Source organism: Bos mutus, chromosome 3 (assembly GCF_027580195.1).
Source record: "Bos mutus isolate GX-2022 chromosome 3, NWIPB_WYAK_1.1, whole genome shotgun sequence".
In the NCBI taxonomy this organism is placed as follows: Eukaryota; Metazoa; Chordata; class Mammalia; order Artiodactyla; family Bovidae; genus Bos; species Bos mutus.
The window spans coordinates 49,625,414-49,646,433 of record NC_091619.1 but is presented as its reverse complement, the minus strand read 5'-3'; the positions used below and the strand labels follow the sequence as shown (position 1 = coordinate 49,646,433).

At 38.5% G+C, this 21,020-nt stretch overlaps 2 protein-coding genes across 12 annotated transcripts in view; one reads left to right on the top strand and one right to left on the bottom strand.

Moving 5' to 3' along the window:
• The window catches only part of GLMN (glomulin, FKBP associated protein), a 44,403-nt gene extending 25,838 nt beyond the window's left edge, over positions 1-18,565 (bottom strand). The window contains exons 1-7 of the mRNA XM_014477910.2: positions 18,481-18,565; positions 17,579-17,641; positions 17,037-17,162; positions 12,758-12,877; positions 8,295-8,403; positions 6,971-7,211; positions 5,370-5,472 (exon numbers count right to left, since the gene is read on the bottom strand). Coding sequence (XP_014333396.1) covers positions 5,370-5,472; positions 6,971-7,211; positions 8,295-8,403; positions 12,758-12,877; positions 17,037-17,162; positions 17,579-17,617 — 738 coding nt within the window. The 5' untranslated portion in view covers positions 17,618-17,641; positions 18,481-18,565. The remainder of the gene's footprint in view (positions 1-5,369; positions 5,473-6,970; positions 7,212-8,294; positions 8,404-12,757; positions 12,878-17,036; positions 17,163-17,578; positions 17,642-18,480) is intronic.
• The window catches only part of RPAP2 (RNA polymerase II associated protein 2), a 130,756-nt gene continuing 128,244 nt past the window's right edge, over positions 18,509-21,020 (top strand). For all 11 annotated transcript variants that reach the window (XR_011463672.1, XR_011463673.1, XR_011463674.1 and 8 more), the window contains exons 1-2: positions 18,509-18,720; positions 19,459-19,504. Coding sequence is in view for 8 of the 11 variants with exons in the window: in XM_070367683.1 (XP_070223784.1) it covers positions 18,648-18,720; positions 19,459-19,504 (119 nt within the window). In the remaining 3 variants the exon portion in view is untranslated. The remainder of the gene's footprint in view (positions 18,721-19,458; positions 19,505-21,020) is intronic.

Below are 21,020 nucleotides of genomic sequence, written 5' to 3'. Positions count from 1 at the left end.
GCACAGCCAGAAAAGCAGCAGCAGGAAGGGGTGGTATGGATAGAGGCTTAGTATTATCTTAGTTCTTCCTGCAATCTCAGGCAAAAGCACATATTCCTTTGAAGCAGATGTCATAGTGCCCTTTATCTGTCCTCATCTCTGTCATATGCTGACTTTCTGGTCATTTCCCCATGTTCACTGAAGGCTGGTATCTGCTCACATGCCTTTTCTCTATCCAGCTCCTGCTATGATCCTGGAGTTATGCAGATAACTCCTACAGCAGGTCAGCCTCATGGTGTTTCTGACCACTGAATTCAAATGACCTTAATTTCTAATCCATTTTGGCACCAAATTCCATCCTGGATCTCTATCAACATTTGGAGCTATTCCATATTAGATACCTAAACTCCAGCATCTCATTTTCTGACCACAATTTCTTATCTTATCTCTCCTACCAACCTACTTATCTACTTCTGACTTCTCTAGTATTATGATGCCTTCATTTTTAACCTACCCATCTGTCCCTCCTTAATCCACTTCTTTCCCTAACCAACCAATGCACTATTATTTGAACTATCTGCACCCTATATTTCCTTTAGCTACATGTACCCAATAAAATGCCAGCCTTGGAAAGACAGCTACAATTCACCTTTCTACTTCAACACCCAGACAGCTGATACTACTGGAGAAAAACCACACAAATACTTATTTCTACAGCTGTGGTCTTCAACAACAAACGCCAAGTGCTCAGCACTACTGACTAATGCTTTCCTGGTCTTCTACCTCTCTTTTCATTCCACTCAATATTCCAAATCTTTATCAGTTTTCTGAAGCCCCCTGTTCAATCCTCATTTCTACCTCCTCATTCTTAAGAAATATGAGGCCAGTGGGTCTGATTCCCTTGATGATAACACTACATTTCTGCTACAAATTTTTCTACATGCATATCTGTTCTACATGTTCTTCCTCTCCAGGTGTCCTCGATCCTGTGCCCAGCTGTCTGCTCTCCTCCTGCCACATTACTTCAGTTATTCCATAACACTTTTCTTTTCCCCTCTGATGGTTTCCACCCCTTTAGCCTATAAATATGCTCAAGCCTCCCTATCTCTCCCAATTACCTTCATGTCTTCTCTGCTGCCTCTTCCTTACTCATCCAAACTCTTCTAAAGTATAGCTTATATCAGTTATCTCCTTTGTCTCATTTTTCATGTACTCCTTTATCTACTCAACTGATTTTTGTCTCCCACACTCCACTCAAATTGCTCTTGCTAAGATTATCAATGGCATCTACTTCCTAAATCCAGTGGATGCTTTTCAACTCCAATTCTATAGACTACTTCTGCTGCATTTAACAGTAGCAATCATTTCTTTCTTTCTAAACTCTACCGCTTCAGTTTCTGTGATACTTTCATCACTGCTTTGCTCTCCTTTCTTGGTCTCTCTGATGGGCTTGTTTATGAGCTGGTACCCTACAGGGTAAAGCTGAAAGCTAAGTGCTGAAGAATTGATGATTTTGAACTGTGGAGTTGGAGAAGACTCTTGAGAGTCCCTTGGACTGCAAGGAGATCAAACCAGTCAATCCTAAAGGAAATCAGTCCTGAATGTTCATTGGAAGGACTGATGCTGAAGCTGAAACTCCAACACTCTGGTCAGCTGATGTGAAGAACTGACTCATTGGAAAAGACCCTGATGCTGGGAAAGATTGAAGGCAGGAGGAGAAGGGGATGACAGAGGATGAGATGGTTAGATGGCATCACTGACTTGATGGACATGCGTTTGAGCAAGCTCTGGGGGTTGGTGATGGACAGGGAAGCCTGGAGTATTGTAGTCCATGGGATCGCAAAATTTCAGACATGACTGAGGGACTGAATTGAACTGAACCCTACAGGGTTCAGCCCTGAACTCTTTTCTCACACCGATTCACCTCTTTAGGTTAATCTCATCACTCTTATTCAAAATTTGCTCCTTAAAACCTGCTCTCTCTGGGTATTAGATATACATATATATATATATATATTTATATATAATTAGAATAATTGTTAATCTGGTTAGGGTCATATGGCATTGTGGTTATGTTTTTTAAAAGTCCTTACCAATTAGAGAAGCATACATAAAGACTCACAGACGAAAGGATATATCTAGGACTTGCAATAAAATACTACAGCAAAAAGGGGGGAAGGGATAAATTGGGAGACTGAGACTGACATACACACACTACTGTATATAAAATAGATAACTAATAAGAACCTACTATATAGCATAGGATCTCTACTCAATACCCTGTAATAACCTACAATGGAAAAAAAAATCTAAGAAATCGTGCATATGTGAATAAGTGATTCACTTTGCTGTATTGTAGAAACTAACACAACACTGTAAATCAACTATACTCCAATAAAAATTTAACACATTAAAAAAAAATAAACTAACTTTACATTGCTTATCAACTCCAAAAGAAAAGGGGGGGGGGTAGGCTAGATAAAACAAGATTGGCAAAAATGTTAATTGTTAAAGTGAGGCAGGGGGTACATGAGACTATGTTACATTGCTCCCTCTACTTTTATGAATGTCTTTAAATTTCCACAATGAAAAAAAATTTAAAGCACAGAACCCCCTACTCCTTGCTTGTGTATTCTCTATCTCAATTATTGGAACCTATACCTGTCCTATTATTAAGCAAAAAACCTTGTCCATAACTCAACTTTTGTACTATTTTTCTAAATTCAGTCTATGACCAAACTTTGCAATTTTATCTACTTTTTAAGTTCTCAAATCTGCCTTCTCTTCTTTCCATTCTCTTATCATTCTCTCTTAACTCTCATCATTCTCACTTAACTCCCAAAAGATACCTAGCCAATCTCCCTACTTCCATTCTTATTTAAGTTCAACCTCCATTACAGTGGTGAACTCAAAACAGTTTGATTACATCACTTCCAGCTTTAAGTTTCCAACTTTCATAGCCATCTTCTTAAAACGGGGCACATGTATCACAAATGGTGAAGTCTGTACTGTTTCCAGAGGTTTATAGTGTACTCTCGCTTGCCACAATGAAGCCCCAGGTTTTTATATACTCCTGGGAAAAATCCATTCCCCCTCCCTCTTCATCACTCATAACCTCTTCACTACTATTTAACTACATATCTGTTTATATCAGTTACCAATCATCTCTCATCTTAGAATCTAGCTTCTCTAAAGTTCTGGCATCTTCTCTAATTCCATCTCTCCTCAAAGTTCAAATTCTGAATACAGAGGGCAGACTACAAGGTATACACGAATTCTGACTAAGCAGAGGTGTGGTGCCCCTACCCCTTGAACATGCTCAAGAGTCAACTATATGTTAGGATCTTAAAAAAATAATAATAATAAATATATATATAAATAAAACTATTAAAGGAGAAAAACATCTGGAAGGTGGTGTGAGATAACAGAAAATATATATGGGTCTCTGCTACTGGTTGTTGGCACAGTGTTCCTGTTGTTGTTCAGTCACTAAGTCGTGTCCAAACTTTTTGCAAGCCCATGGGCTGCAGCATGCCAAGCTGCCCTCTCCTTCACTATGTCCCAGAGTTTGCTCAAATTCATGTCCACTGAGTCAGTGATGATTAACCATCACATCCTCTTCCGCCCTCTTCTTTTGCCTTCAATCTTTCCCAGCATCAGGGTCTTTTCCAATGAGTTGCCATTTCACATCAGGTGTCTAAAGTACTGGAGCTTCAGCATCAGTCCTTCCAATAAATATTCAGGGTTTATTTCTTTTAGGATTGACTAGTTTGATCCCCTTGCTGTGGAAAGGACTCTCAAGAGTCTTCTCCAGCACCACAATTCAAAAGCATCAGTTCGGTGCTCAGCCTTCTTTATGGTTCAACTCTCACATCCATACATGACTACTGGAAAAACCAGCTTTGACTGTACGGACCTTTGTCGGCAAAGTGGTGTCTTTGCTTTTTAATATGCTGTCTAGGTTTGTCATAGCTTTCCTTCCAAGGAGCAAGTGTCTTTTAATTTCATGGCTGCAGTCATTGTCAGCAGTGATTTTGGAGCCCCAAAAAATAAAATCTGTCACTGCTTCTACTTTTCCCCCTTCTATAGTGATGGGACTGGATGCCATGATCTTAGTTTTTTGAATGTTGAGTTTTAAACCAACTTTTTCACTTTCCTCTTCTATTTTCATCAAGAGGCTCTTTAGTTCTTCTTCACTTTCTGCCGTTAAAGTAGTATTATCTGCATATCTGGGGCTGTTGATATTTCTCCCAGCAATCTTGATTCCAGCCTGTGATTCATCCAGCCCAGCATTTTGCATAATGTTTCAGGGTTCCTGAAACCTTTTCTAAGTGATAAGAGCACTAGGAACATCTGTTCTAATATTGGTGTCTAACCCTGTCCTTGACAAAGTGCTCTAAAACCTCTGTAAATTTCTGTTATAAGACAGTAGAAGCATCTTTTGTTCTAGTAAAGAGACTCTGAGTGGGCACTAAGATGGCTCCTGGGTAGGGGGTGGTAACCAGAAAGAACAAGCCATGATTAGAAGCTTGGAATTTTGAGTCCCATCCCCCAGTTCTAGAGAGGGGGAGGGACTGGAAATGGAGTTAATGTTTTATCATGTCTAAATGAGGAAGCCTCAATAAAATCCCCAAAATAGGAATTTCAGAGAGCTTCCAGGCTAGAGATCACAGTGTCCTGGGATCATGATGTATTCCAACATCATGAGACTAGAAGCTTAGGACCCTCCAACACCTCGCCCTATGTAGCTCTTCATCTGGCTGTTCTTCTGCATCCTTTATCATATCATTTAATAAACTAGTAAAATAAAGTAAAGGTTTCCTTTTAATTCTGTGAGCTGTTGTAGCAAATAATCGAACCCAAAGAGCAGGAGGTCACGGAATCTCCCATTTGTAGCCAAGCCAGACAGAAGTTGCGGGTAAACTGGGAACCTAAGACTAGCAACTGGCATCTGAAATAGGGAGCAGTCTCATGGGACTAAGCCCTTAACCTGTGGAATCTGATACTATCTCCAGGTAGTTAAGTGTCAGAATTGAGTTAAACTGTAGGATGCCCAGTTGGCACTGCAGAATTGTTTCATATGGGGGGAAAAAACCCACACATTCTGTGACCAGAAATGTCAGAAGTGAAGTGTTTTGAGTGAAAGTAAAGGAAAAAGACACAGGAAAACTGCAGAATTTTTCTGTACAGGAGTTAATATTATTTATATCTGGTTATTGAAATTATTGCTGTTTATTTTTCATCTTTTTGTTTAACTATGTTCTACAAAAAATACATATTGCTTTATTAACATATGTGTCAATTTACATGTCCATGTGCCGCAGATGAGAATATAGCAGGTAATATTTTAGATTACAGATTTTATAACAAATTAAATTAGCTGTACTTACTATTATTTCGGATGCAAAACACTTTAAAGGATCATCTCCAGCTTCTTCAGACTGCTCAAGGAATTGTGCTGTCAGCAAAGGGCATTTCAAGCTTTTCAAACAACTAAAATTTAAGAAATAGGTAACTATTGAATACAGCACTTCCTAAGTATAAAATAACTAGTTTTCACATGAAAAATAACATAAATAACATGAAAAATAACAATAAAAAATAAAATAACCAATAACTCAATGGCCTGTAATGATATAAGATTTTTCTTACTACTAATGGGGAGAGCATAAGAATACTGTGCTAGACTCACTGTGCAGAAAGTCACTTTCATGTCTGGACTATACTGATGCGTACTGAATATTTGTCTTAGGACAGTGCTAGTGTATATGTAGTTTTCATAAGTTCAGGGAAAATCAGGACAATGCAGTAATTTTTTTCATAGAGCTGTATTTGTTTTATTTAGAAAACCAAACTTTATTCTGTGATTAAGCCCTACCTATTTCTTTAGTTAAAATGTATTTTCTTTCATGAAATGAGTTTTATAAATGGTAAAAAAGAAAAAAAAAGGTCTAATATCCTAGCCTGACAAGATAGAAAGCTGACAGCAGTTTTAGTCTCCCAAATTTTAAAACTAAAATTATTGGTACATGTAATTCAATATAATCCAGTCCAGCACTGTCTAACAGTCCTATATATAATTAAAGCCCCATATGTAATTAAAAATTTGTTAGCTGTCACACTAAAAAAGTAGTAGGAGACAAGAGAATTTTAGTAATTTATCTTATTAACCCATATATTAGAAACATTATTTCGATGTTATCAGTATAAAAATTATTAAGATATTTTAGTATCTCTTTTAATAACAGGTTGTTGAAATACAGGGAATATTTTACACTTCCAGCACTAAATTTGGATTAACCATGTGTCAAGTGCTTGACAACAATACACAGTACTCCTTTGCACAGCCTATAGTACCCCTGGTATGAATGCTACTGGGTTCTCTGCTACTGTTTTTGTTATCAAAGTGGAATTTCAACTGTCTGGTGCATCTTTTGCTGCTTTCAAAGGGAGAGTAAAACATAATTCCCCTGGGAAAAAACAGATTCTTTGAGCTACAACTATCTATTCTTCCACTGCTATTGTTCACTTACCATAAGTAAAGGCAATCTATAAAAGAATGTAAGTGAACCAAAAAAAATGGATGTTTGTTTTAATTTTTTTGAAAAGTGAAAGTTGCTCTGTTGTGTCCTGCTCTTTGCAACCCCGTAGGCTGTGGCCTGCTAGGCTCCTCTGTTCATAGAATTCTCCAGACCAGAATACTGGAGTGGGTAGCTGTTCCCTTTTCCAGGGGATCTTCTAACCCAGGGACTGAACCTAGGTCTGCTTCATTGCAGGTGGATTCTTTACCATCTGAGCCACATGTACATATGATATTTAATTTTTTTAAATATCATTAAATGCCCAGGTTACATCAACTGAATTCCATATTCTTCTAAAATTCAAATTTTGAAACTAGATTTACTTTCCATCACAAATAAAGAAACATTTTAAATAACTGAACTATCAAATACTTAAGTTCATTATGAATTGTTCTTAAAAATATACTTACAATTTCAGTATTTCATCTTTTAATTTCTCATTTTCCATTGAGTTTTCCTTGTTATCAATGACATACTCCACAAAAGGTTTAGTGAACTCTATTAAGGCCTTGCAGCACTGACAAAGGCCATAGTCATCTGCCTGTATTTGTTCTTTTGAGTATGGAACAGGAAGGAGAGAGAGCTGACTCCAAAGTGTAGACAATGCTAACCCAACTGAATATGCCTTGTTGTTACGAAGTTTCTGAATCACTAAAACAGAGACCAAGTTATTACTTGAGGCTGCCTCATGAAGGTAAACAATGAAGAATAAGTCCAATAAATGCCAAATTACCACATACAGTTTCTCCCTCACATTCTGACAACTCTGACATCAAGATGACATATAACAGCCTAACTGGCAGTATTTTTTTTCCTTCTTAGGGGTGCATAAAATAATAACACACCTTACGATCATGGCACTTTACAACAGATGCCATGAAATTTTGTTTAGGTATGTTCTTACCAGGTTACATACTTAAAACTTAAAGAAGTAATTCTTTCTGTAGTCTTTGGTTGTTATAAGCATAAAATAAGATCAAGTATCTTATAAACTATAAAGCACTGTAAAAATGAAATGTAGTAGTATTAGATTTTTCTTTCTAGAAGACTTTAAATATTTCAATTGATACAAATCTGTGGGGCATTCACATTTAAAACAAATTTACTCTAGTTTCTGATCCCAGGTCCTTCTGATAGACTGTGTTACATGTTGGTTATAAAATGGTAGTCTCTTCCCATGCACAAATACTATCTGCCTTGGTTGCCAAAGTCGATAACTTACCAGTACTTTTTTTTTACTCAGTCATGAAAACTTTTCTTTCCACTTGTTTCATTCTTCAGTAATACCTTTATTATTCCTAATCCCAACGTCCTAAGGCAGAGGCTGAGCAATGCCCTGCCTGATACCATTCTTAATTAAAATACAAGGCTACCACAACAAAATCAGATTGAGCAGTGCAGAACAGCCAAAACATATCCTTCAAATATATTTACAGGAAAAATTCTAAATATAAGTTGCAGATAGGAAGGTTAAGCAAAAAGCTATAGGTTACAACAAAGCATGTGAAAACGGGCATGGCATTCAACAATTTACTGGGTACCCACACTGCGCCAGGTATTGTCATATTTCTATGAGCAGCAGGATTCAATTTGGCATTGCTATTACTAGTTTAAGCAGAGTACTCAATAATTAGGCATAAACTATACTTTGGTAGACTGTTGACATCTTGGAGTAACGTCAAGGCACTTACACAAATAAAACAAGCAACACTTAGGTATCAATATACTCATTACCTGTTTGTAATGGCTGAAGTAAAAGAAGAATAATTTGGGATATCTGTTTTCCGGAGGGCTCTTCAATCAGTTCAAGCAAACCCAACAATAATTCCTTTGGATTACATAACTATAAAAATATTCACAATTGAACCTGTTTAATACAAGTTGTATTTAAAGCCACATTATTATTATTTTTAAAAGGCATATACTGAGATAATATAATTATTTTTGCATATGAATAAAACATCTCATAAAAATGTTTTTCAAAAATACACTGGCAAAACCCAGAGTCTGTGACTCTATGAAAGCAAGCAATCAAGGTCTCCTAATGGACAGCTACATTTACGAGACTTAAATTACTGATGAATGGAAAAGTTAGAGAAATAGGGGAAAGGACAGCCTGATCACCAGAGCTGAGGTTTCTTTTGAGCTTTGATGTCTATTCTGAAGGCTGCCTTCATTTCCCAGAGCTTCTAGCAGGTGGGACATTTCTATCTCACACTGCTAGGGTGTTTAGATGAGTGCAGAGTCTCTTTTGTCTTTCCTGAAGAAACAAAACTTTGCATTGCTTTCTGACTGGTCTTATCACCTCACCTGCCTTGTTTTTCTGAAAGCTCTCATAGTTAATAACTAAAACCTAGGGAGTTCCTTCTTTCCAAGTATATATTTGTGTTTATTTACAGTGATCTCTAAGTGGCTTCTTATAATGTACTTTTCCTTAGAATTTCTCTCTCTTAACTATCATTTTTGGATTATAACTCTATTAAGCTTTTACTCAGAGCCTCTTTCTAAGGTGGTCAGTTAAACCTAATATATTTGCTACTTCTATGTCCACTGTGATCACCAGCATTCTAGGTTTTATTTTTTAGATTTCTTTGTGGTATATTCTTTTAGGGAACATACCACCGAAAAAAGAGGACTGAGATTTGATTTTACTTTCAACATTGCCAAAAGATCAGTGTGGCCATGAACTACCTCCCTAAATTATCTAAAGCATTAATTTCACATCTATATAATAAGCTACTTTTAAAAAAAATAGATCTTTTTAGGTCTCTCTTTGAAGATTCTGAATCAGTGGATCTAAGATAAGGTCAATCTGATCACAAAGACCACAGCTTGTCTAACTCAGTGAAACTAAGTCATGCCGTGTGGGGCCACCCAAGATGGACAGGCCAGGGTAGAGAGGTCTGACAGGATGTGGTCCACTGGAGAAGGGAATGGCAAACCACTTCAGTAGTCTTGCCTTGAGAACCCCATGAACAGTATGAAAAGGCAAAAAAAATAGGACACTGAAAGATGAACTCCCTAGGTCGGTAGGTGCCCAATATGCTACTGGAGATCAGTGGAGAAATAACTCCAGAAAGAATGAAGGGATGGAGTTAAAAGAAAAACATACCCAGTTGTGGATGTGACTGGTGATAGAAGCAAGGTCTGATGCTGTAAAGAGCAGTATTGCATAGGAACCTGGAATGTCAGGTCCATGAATCAAGGCAAATTGGAAGTGGTCAAACAGGAGATGGCAAGAGTGAATGTCGACATTCTAGGAATCAGCAAACTAAGATGGACTGGAATGGATGAATTTAACTCAGATGACCATTATATCTACTAATGTGGGCAGGAATCCCTTAGAAGAAGTGGAGTAGCCATCATGGTCAACAAAAGAGTCCGAATGCAGTACTTGGATGCAATCTCAAAAACGACAGAATGATCTCTGTTCGTTTCCAAGGCAAACCATTCAATATCACGGTAAACCAAGTCTATGCCCTGACCAGTAACGCTGAAGAAGCTGAAGTTGAACGGTTCTATGAAAACCTACAAGACCTTCTAGAACTAACACCCTAAAAAGATGTTCTTTTCATCACAGGGGACTGGAATGCAAAAGTAGGAAGTCAAGAGATAGCTGGAAAGAGAGGCAAATTTGGCCTTGGAGTACAAAATGAAACAGGGCAAAGGCTAACAGAGTTTTGCCAAGAAAATGCACTGGTCACAGCATACACCCTCTTCAAACAACACAAGAGAAGACTCTATACATGGACATCACCAGATGGTCGACACCAAAATCAGATTGATTATATTCTTTGCAGCCAAAAATGGAGAAGCTCTATACAGTCAGCAAAAACAGACTGGGACCTGACTGTGACTCAGATCATGAACTCCTTATTGCCAAATTCAGACTTAAATGGAAGAAAGTAGGGAAAACCACTAGACCATTCAGGTATGACCTAAATCAAATCCCTTATGATTATACAGTGGAAGTGAGAAATGGATTTAAGGGACTAGATCTGATAGACACAGTGCCTGATGAACTAGGGACAGAGGTTTGTGACATTGTACAGAAGACAGGGATCAAGACCATCCCCATGGAAAAGAAATGCAAAAAAGCAAAATGGCTGTCTGAAGAGGCCTTACAAATAGCTGTGGAAAGGAGAGAAGTGAAAAGCAAAGGAGAAAAGGAAAGATATACCCATTTGAACGCAGAGTTCCAAAGAATATCAAGGAGAGATAAGAAAGCCTTCCTCAGCGATCAATGCAAAGAAATAGAGGAAATCAATAGAATAGGAAAGACTAGAGATCTCTTCAAAAAAATTAGAGACGCCGAGGGAACATTTCATGCAAAGATGGGCTCAAGAAAGGACAGAAATGGGATGGACCTAACAGAAGCAGAAGATATTAAGAAGAGGTAGCAAGAATACACAGAAGAACTGTACAAAAAAGATCTTCATGACCCAGATAATCATGATGGTGTGATCACTCACCTAGAGCTAGACATTCTAGAATGGGAAGTCAAGTGGGCTTTAGGAAGCATCACTACGAACAAAGCTAGTGGAGATGAAGGAATTCCAGATGAGCTATTTCAAATCCTAAAAGATGATGTTGTGAAAATGCTGCACTCAATATGCCAGCAAATTTGGTAAACTCAGCAGTGGCCACAGGACTGGAAAAGGTCAGTTTTCATTCCAATCCCAAAAAAAGGCAATGCCAAAGAATGCTCAGACTACCACACAATTGCACTCATCTCACATGCTAGTAAAGTAATGCTCAAAATTCTCCAAGCCAGGCTTCAGCAATACATGAACCGCGAGCTTCCAGACATTTAAGCTGGTTTTAGAAAAGGCAGAGGAACCAGAGATCAAATTGCCAACATCCGCTGGATCATCAAAAAAGCAAGAGAGTTCCAGAAAAACATCTATTTCTGCTTTATTGACTATGCCAAAGCCTTTGACTGTATGGATCACAATAAACTGGAAAATTCTGAAAAAGATAGGAATATCAGACCACCTGACCTGCCTCTTGAGAAATCTGTATGCAGGTCAGGAAGCAACAGTTAGATTTGGACATGGAACAACAGACTGGTTCCAAATAGGAAAAGGAGTACATCAAGGTTGTATATTGTCACCCTGCTTATTTAACTTATATGCAGAGTACCTCATGTGAAATGCTGGGCTGGATGAAGCACAAGCTGGGATCAAGATTGCCAGGAGAAATAGCAATAACCTCAGATATGCTGATGACATTACCCTTATGGCAGAAAGCGAAGAAGAACTAAACAGCCTCTTGATGAAAGTGAAGAGGAGAGTGAAAAAGTTGGCTTAAAGCTCAACATTCAGAAAAGTAAGATCATGGCATCCAGTCCCATCACTTCATGGCAAATAGATGGGAAAACAGTGGAAACAGTGGCTGACTATTTTTTTGGGCTCCAAAATCACCGCAGATGATGATTGCAGCCATGAAATTAAAAGATGCTTACTCCTTGGAAGGAAAGTTATGACCAACCTAGACAGCATATTAAAAAGCAGAGATATTACTTCGTCAACAAAGGTCTGTCTAGTCAAGACTATGGTTTTCCCAGTGGTCATGTATGGATGTGAGAGTTGGACTATAAAGAGGGCTGAGCACAGAAGAATTGATGCTTTTGAACTGTGGTGTTGGAGAAGACTCTTGAGAGTCCCTTGGACTGCAAGGAGATCCAACCAGTCCATCCAAGGGAAACTGGTCCTGGGTGTTCATTGGAAGGACTGATGTTAAAGCTGAAACTCCAGTATTTTGGCCACGTGATGCAAAGAGCTGACTCATTTGAAAAGACCTTGATGTTGGGAAAGATTGAAGGCAGGAGGAGAAGGGGACGACAGAGGATGAGATGGTTAGGTGGCATCACTGACTCAATGGATGTGAGTTTGGGTAAACTCCGGGAGCTGGTGATGGACAGGGAGGCCTGGCGTGCTGCAGTTCATGGGCTCGCAGAGTCAGACACAACTGAGCGACTGAACTGAAATGAAGATAAGGTTGGATAATTCTTACATCCACAAAACTTGGGAAAAATGAAATGGAATTGCCCATCTGATAAATAAGGATGGGCCTCTTCTCCAAAGAGTTCCCTCCTATATATTCATGTACTAAAGCTTTCTCACCAAAAACATTAAAGGAAATTATAAAATACTGCTGCATATTGCAACAAAGTGAATCTAGTTTTGTTAACTTACCTTTACCAATAAATCAAGCAGCAGGAAATGACACTTTCTTTTATCATCTTCCTTCTCATTCCTTAAAAGTGATCGAACAACAGGACCAACAAGATTCCAGCCCATATTCTTAACAATGACCTGTAAAAACGTTTTCAGAGTAAAGCAAATACTGCCATCTACAGGACTCTCACAGTGAGCTTTCTTAACCTGGTGAAGCTTACAATTTCCTCAAAAACAGAAAAGATGAGGCAAGTGTGTCCATGAACATCTCCCCCTTGACTTCCTAGGACTGGCAGCTAAGAGATAACAAATTCTAAACTGGTTTTTAATACTTACACTGAGGAAAGGCAAATGAGTCTCTACTTTTAATCAGGTAAGTTAGTCTTTCCCAGGATTTAAATAGTTCCTCTATTTCCAACAAGAGAGCTAATTTGCTTTATATAAGCAGTACTTAAAATTTTCACGGAGAATTTTGCTCCCAATTCATAAAGCAATCCAGCCAACACTCATGAACCTTTTAAAGTTCACTGGAGAATCTCTAAGTATATTATAATCACGTAACTTCTGTAAACATAAAGGGGATACCACTTCATCAACTTTCTCATCTACAAACAGCTTCTATTTTCAAAGATATTTCAGAATGCTTATACAACTAAAAGTTTAACTTGTAATTAGTGATTCACATTCATTATCAAAACCACTGATTCCCTTTTTTTTCTAAAGCAATTATTTAATTAAGATGTATTATAGGCTGCCAACTGTTTGGAGCAAAGGGAAAGGATTCACCCCAGTTTCTCAACATCTGGCCTCTGGATGACATAAAAAATAAAAGGAGATACAAGAAGGTTTTATGACTGAGGAACAATTTCTAGAAATTTTCCATTAAGTACAAAAACTTTTTCAGTCATTTGCTTCTCATCATTAGAACTTGGTGACATGTTTTACTGTAACTCTTCAGCTTATTGAAATCCAAAGCAAAATTGAAAATGTTGCAATGTAAAATAAAATGTTCGTGTTGTTTTCTTTTTTAAGGCAGTAAAGTCAGTTTTCTAGCCAATTTCTAGTTTGCCTTCAAGTGTATTCGTTTTCCACTTTCTCCTGGCCTATTTTTTAAAGTTTTCTTTCTTAATTTGGCTTTTTCAGAATCAACTTTAATAAACAGAAATTTCCTGCTACCCATTCTAAACTTAGAAATCTAAAAGAACTTTTCAAAGAAAAACACACAAGCCACCCTAGAGCAAAACCACTGATTTTTAAAACTACTGGCAATATACTCCACTTCTCTGACCTGCATTCTACTTCAACTCATTAGTATTTATCAAACGTATTTGATAGGACCCTAGAATACTCTAGGTGCAGGAAGTAAAGCAAAAAACACATCAGATAAGCAATCTATCCTCAAAGGATTCATATTCTAGGTTCATTCAAAAGAAAATACATCTAAGAAGAATACAGATCAGTACAAAACTCCCTGAATGAACTCAGTCTTATAAAATAATAAAGACAGAGTATAAAGTATAGCAGAATAGTCACTTCTAACCAGGGAAAGCGAGAGGCTTCCCAGAACAGGGGATGGTTATGCTAAGGCTTGTTAAAGAAACAGAAGTTTATTAGGCATGGAAGTGAATGTGTTAGTTGCTCAGTCATGTCCAACTCTTTCTGACCCTGTGGACTGTAGCTAGCCAGGCTCCTCTGTCCATGGGATTCTCTAAGCAAGAATACTGGAGTGGGGTAGCATTTCTTCTCCAGGGGATCTTCCCAACCCAGGGATTGAACCTGGGTCTCCTGCAAGGCAGGCAGATTCTTTTACCATCTGAGCCACCAGGGAAGCCCATCTCTGAGTATAATTAAGAGAAATTCCAGATTTGAATAAAATTTTACATATCTGAGTTGAAAAAAGGATTGTGACAACATATCACACAATCATAATCTCAGCTGCAAGTTCCCCAGTAATTATGTAAATAATGAATCGTTATGAGGAAGGAGAATACTAACTATCCAGAAGCTACATCTTGTTCAGTTTAATACAAACAATTAAACTTGTACAGTTTAATATTACCAGGTAATAATAATTATTCCCAGTTGACAGATGAGAATGTCAAAGTTTAGAGATTACTGAGATGCCTCATGTCTGCTATAATGTGGCAGAGTCAGGATTTGCACATAAGGCTGTCCCACTCCAAAGCCCACAGTTTTCCCACTGTATTAGTGGTTTCAATGGGGGTGCTTTTGTTCCCAATCAGGGGATATTTGGTAATGCCTGGAGACATTTTAGTTGTCATTACTGGGGTGACAACTGCTACAAAATATCAATAGTACTAATATTGAAAATCCCTGCACTATAGCATCTTAGGACAAACTACCATTCCTGTGACTTTAAAAAACACTTTTTTTTTTTTTTTTTTACACAAAGTGGATTAACAGTAAGTCTTGATCAATCTTGACTGTCACCTTTCTTAGAAAAGAAATCTAAGGTGTACTTTTAAACTCTGTCTTATCAATATCTGAACCTCTGAATTGAGAAACCACACATGGGACTTCCCCGGTGGTCCAGTGGCTAAGGCTCTGCACTCCCATGCAGGCTGGAGGGAGCCCAGGTTTGATCTCGAGTCAGGGAGCTAGATCCCACATGCCACACTAAAAAAAAAAAAAAAAATTCTACATGTTGCAACCAAAACCCGGCTCAGCCAAAAAATAAACCACCACACTTTACCAAGGTGATTCTCAAGCTATTAAGGTTAAGCCTCACTATTCTCAAGTCTGTAACAATCACCTAATCTCTAACAGTCAGACACAAATCTACATCTTAATCTCCTATTTCTCTACTCTCTAAACATTACTTTTCAATTACCTGTTGCAACTTAAACTCAACATTGCCAAACAATGCCAACTTCCTTGTCCTCCATCAAAGGAACTTTCTCCCCTTCTTAAATTGCCTTTTTCTGTTCAGTATATATTATCTCCTCAGAGGCTAGAAACCCCATCATCTTTGTCACCTGTCTCAATCTCACAATCAGTCCTCTCTATTCTACTCTAAAACTTCCTGCAAGTGCTACACAGTGCTATGGAGGTTGACGAAAATTAGTTAAGAGCTCTGAAACCAGGCTGTACAGATCTAAATGTCAGATGTCACATAAAAGCTAAGTAACTTGGGGCAAGTCACTAATTTTTCAGTGACACTTTCCTTATCTAGAAAATCCTATCAGGGGATTCAGGAGAGACTAGGCGAGTTAAAAGATGTAAAGCACCTAAGAGCATCTGGCATATAGTAGATACACAATAAATAGTTAACTTTTATTAATTTTATTATGATTAGCTAAAAGTAAGGTACTCTCAAAGGTTCTCCTCTGAGAATGCAATTGGAAAAAACCAAGGAGTTAAAGAAAGCATTATTTTATTTGGGGCTACAGTGGTATTACAAATACATATCAAAAACAAATGTACTAAATAAAACATCCTAATATTTACTAAAAAAAATTATAAATAAAAAGAGATAAGACCTTTGAACTAGTAAGAGATTCTGTAACAATGTATGATTAAAAGGTTTTAGTAATCTAAATACAATCAAGGTGCCCTGTATGTAATCCTAGGCCAGAATGACTAGAATGTTATAACAAAGAAAAAAATTTTTTTTTGGTGGAGTCACATGGCATGCCAGATTTTTGTTCCCTGACCAGGGATGGAACCTGTGTCCCCTGCAAAGGAAGAACCCAGTCTTAACCACTGGACTGCCAGGAAGTCCCTACAAAAACTGTATAAATAAATAGGACTATAAAGTATGTTCCTTGAAACAAGATGATCTCTCATATAGGAAGTGTGGGGCTGGGATGAGTCCGAAGACAAAATTAGGTGGTGTTATAAACACTGTGTCCCACCTGTTCCTGATCCCAAGAAGATCCTTTCCCATTGTGCAGAATGATTTCTGAGACAATTATAGCCGGATGATATTGGCCAATAAGGTCATCCAGCTCTCCCAAAATATTATTTGCATTTTACTTATATTTCAACTGTAACACTTATTCTGGAGAAGCTAAATGATTTAACAGATATAAACCATCTGTTTATTCTGCCTCTTTATTGCTAGTTCTTTACATGTTTATATCTTCCACTAGACTGTAAGCACCTTAAAGTATATAATTGATCTTATTTCCTTTTTATTTTCCACAGTTTTCTACAGTGGATCTTTAAGTTGATTCTTAAATGTTTGCTGAAAAAAATGAATGGATGAATGATAGTATCATGTGCCTATTCTCTTACTAGTAAAGACTAAAAAAGTACACAGAAAGATTGTACTTACCTTATTCTTTTCATTCTGAATAATTTCTAATAGCTGATCTATGTGCCCTTCATCTATACATCTTTGGCCTGCTAACTGAAACAGGCCAAAATCTTCCTCTTTAAAGTCTTGCTCTTCTAGGATTTGCTGGCAAAAACAAACAAAAAAACAAGTATGTTTAGGCAAATGGAAATTCAATAACTATTTGATTTTTCTCTAAAAAAAGAAATCTGTTTAAATTCTAGATAAGCTGCACATAAGCATATGTATGAAAATTAGGATTAGGCTAAAAAATACTTCAATAAATCGCCTTGAAATCCACTGTGCCAAAGAAATCTATGATAAGGATCCGCATTAAAAGTGTAAAGATTATTTCCTCAAGTGACATATCCAATCTGTCTTCCTGCCTTCATGCTATTTATTCATAGGTCAAAAAAAGCAAGGATTAAATTAGATTAACAATTTGAGTGACTGCAGATGTAATTAAAAATAATCTGTGCTCTTCCCATATTCTGAAAGGTCATTAAATGTCATTAAAAACAAAAACAGAAAAAATTACTTACACATCTCTTTATGATGGACTGTAGTTCCTCCACAGCCATTCCTTATTTTTCCCAGTTTTGATGCTGAAATTGATAATATAAATACACTGTTAACTATCAGTAATACTATACTGAATTATAAGTTACTTCATTCTGATGAATTATTAATAAATACAATAAAGAAAATGGAAGGTTTTTAAAGCTGAAAATTTTTTACTGAAACGTTAGCCTAAGAAATTAAAACAAAAACCAAAACAACAAAAACCTCTTGTTTCATCCTTTACGTTTTTTTGGAGCAAAATTTTGAAAGATAAACTGACGGGGAAAGAAATTCTTTAGTTCATTCCCAAGAGGTAGCACAAATTTACACTAAGATCTTTTAAAAGACAGTCTCCCCCGCCCCCCACCCCCTCCCGCCCAAAGGTGGGCCTGCAATCAATTCTAACTATCAGGGAGCCTTTTTCTTTTCTTCTTTATTTTTTTTTTAAGTCGCACTTGACAGAAATTGGAGTGTAACACCTGGAGGGGATGAAAGTTGGGATGCCTTCCACCCCAAAAGTAACAAGCATTACAGACCCGGGCATCTGTCTGTAACAGATGTACTGCGCCCCGCCCCATATAGTGAAATCACTGTATCGCGCGAAAACAGGCAACAGGCCGCCCTCAGGGCTATACCGCCGGGTTCCCAGCCCAATAGTAGAAGCGGGGTTCCGCCGGATCCTCACAGCAGCCGGCTGCAGGGCGAATAAAACCCCAGCGCGCGTGCAGGCGGCATCCAAGGGAAGCCATTTCTCCCGGTTCCTGCCTGCGTCGGCCATTGGGCCCCAGACCTCAAGGAGGCCTCGGCCCCGACGCCGGGTCCTCCGCGGCTCACCTCCCACCGCGAGCCCCGGCTGCCAGGGACCCCGCGTGTATCCACCTACCGCCAGGCCTCTCGCCCCGCTCGCGGCTCTCCTCCGCAGCCGCCGCCGCCGCGCTGCTTTCCGGGTCCCTCCCCTCCTGGCCGGCCCCGCCCCGCGCTGCGCGACGGGAGGCGGAGTCTTGGGGGGGAAAGACGCCAAGGTCGGTTCCGACACTGACGACGCACCCCATGGCTGACTGGGTCGGACCGTGCTTTGCGGGCCGCAAAGCCCGGCGTTCCCGCGCCTCCCGAGATGTCGCAGGTAGGAGGAAGGGCCTGTTCCCAAGTTTGGAACTGAGGACTCGGCCCCGACAGAATTCCAGATGGAGGCATGTGGGCGCTCCCGAAAGGCTGCCCCAGGAAGGAGATCCTCGGGGGCAAGAAGGCCAAGAGCTTTCTACCGCCGAACTCTCGCCTTCTGGAAAAGACCTTCGTCCGAATCCCCATCTCTTGACGCTAGTCTTCCAAGATTTCCCCCAAAATGGGCTGGCTGTGCTCCAGACTCTAAGGGAAAGGGCAGGAGAGGTCCTGAGAGCCTACAATCGGGGTCGTCTGAGTGGGCAGGTGACCAGGAGGGCGTTGGAAGGCCGAGTGCAGCCGGCCTTCACCCTAGCACTGGTCCTCCTTGCAGGTGGGCTGCCCCTATGGTGCCCTGGATCTCTTGAGGGGGGTCGCACCCCTCTTTACCAGAGAACGAACATTGAGGGGGACAGAGAGAGGTTGCCCCTAGATCTCAGGCTTTCAGGAGTGCTTAATTATGCGACTAGGATAATGAGAAAATGCAGTCCTGAAAGAGGTACATTTTAAACAAGAAAAATAATTAGCTTGCAAAACCAAATTGGATTCCCTTCTCATTTCATTTGATTTTCACACAGAGTTGGAAGTGAAATGTGTGGAGAAGAAGAAAGGATGGTCTACAGTTTATTTGGGCAAGAATCTGTCCTGTAACCTGGTGTTCGTGTACACTTGACCTACTGTTTTTTGTTTCTTTTAATGGTAGGTACTAAGCAGACAAGTGCCTTGAACCAAGAAGATGCTTCTCAAAGGTACGAGAACTAAGACAGCTGCTTTCACTTATCTGTTAATCACATACTAATTGAACCATTTGTAAAAAGTGTAATAGGTACTACCTCAGAGAAGATTATTTAGAGAGAAGGGGAAGATCTGAGAAGTACTGTAAACTCTCACATAGACTGCTATTTCCCCTACTCTTCCATGCCTTAAGAAAACCAAGTTGACACTTTCAGATTGCTGGTGAATGTATGACTGTCTGTAGAAAAATGTCAGTGGTAATAAACATTCCTGAATTAACTAGGAACCTTTTTTTCATCTCTTCAGATACTTTCCTTTTTGTTTTATATGCCAGACTCCAAGAAACTTTTTGTTGTTTTTCTTTGTTTACATCATGTCCATATTTTCAGCAGAAAGTTGTTCTATACTATTCAATGAGCATCTCCTAAAAAGGCAACCTTTATCTCCTGGGACAAAATGCTTAGAATAGATGTCATCTTTGAGGATGATGTAACTATATATAAGTTATGATTTTATGAAGTATTGGCTTTAGTTCATTCATTCAAGAATTATTTACTGAATGTAAGATATGCTATATCTGTGTTAGTCTCTGTGGATAAGACTTTTTTTAATTTTAATTGAACTCTAGTTGATTTATATTAGTTTCAGATGTACAATATAGAGATTAAATATTTTTATAGATTATATTCTAAGTTATTACAAAATAATAACTAAATTTCCCTGCTATACAATACTTCCTTGTTGCTCATTTATTGTATACATAGTTTGTATCTCTTAATCCCATACCCCACTCTTGCCCTTCCCCCTGCTGTTTCCCCACTGGTAACCACTGATTTGTCCTCTATATAAGTGATCTCAGAATATTTGTCTTTCTCTGAGTTACATCACTAAGCATAATATCCTCTAGGTACATCCATGTTGTCGCAAATTGCAGAATTCCATTCTTTTTTATGGCTGAATAGTATTACGTGGCATGTGTAAACCACGTCATCTTTATCCATTCGTCTGTTGATGGACACTTATATTGCTTCTGTATCTTGGCAATTATAAATTATGCTCCTGTGAACACTGAGGTGCATGTGTCTTTTCAAACTAGTGTTGTAATTTTCTTCACATGTATACCCAGGAGTGAAGTTGCTGGATCATATGGTAGTTCTGGTTTTTTAGGGAACCTCTATACTGTTTTCTGAAGTGGCTGCACCAATTTACATTCCCACCAACAGGAGGATTCCCTTTTCTCCACATCCTCCTCAACATTTGTTATTTGTAGACTTAAATGAGCCTTTTTGACAGATGTGAGGTGGTATGTTATTTTGTGGTTTTGATTTGCATTTCTCTGATGATTAGCGATGTTGAGCATTTTTTGATGTGCCTGTTGGCCATCTATACATCCTTGGGAAAGTGTCCTGTTTCTTCTACCCAGGTTTTAATTGGATTTTTTTTTGATATTGAGTTGTGTGAACTGTTTATATATTTTGGATATTAACCTCTAATTGGTCATATCATTTGCAAATATTTTCTCCCCATCAG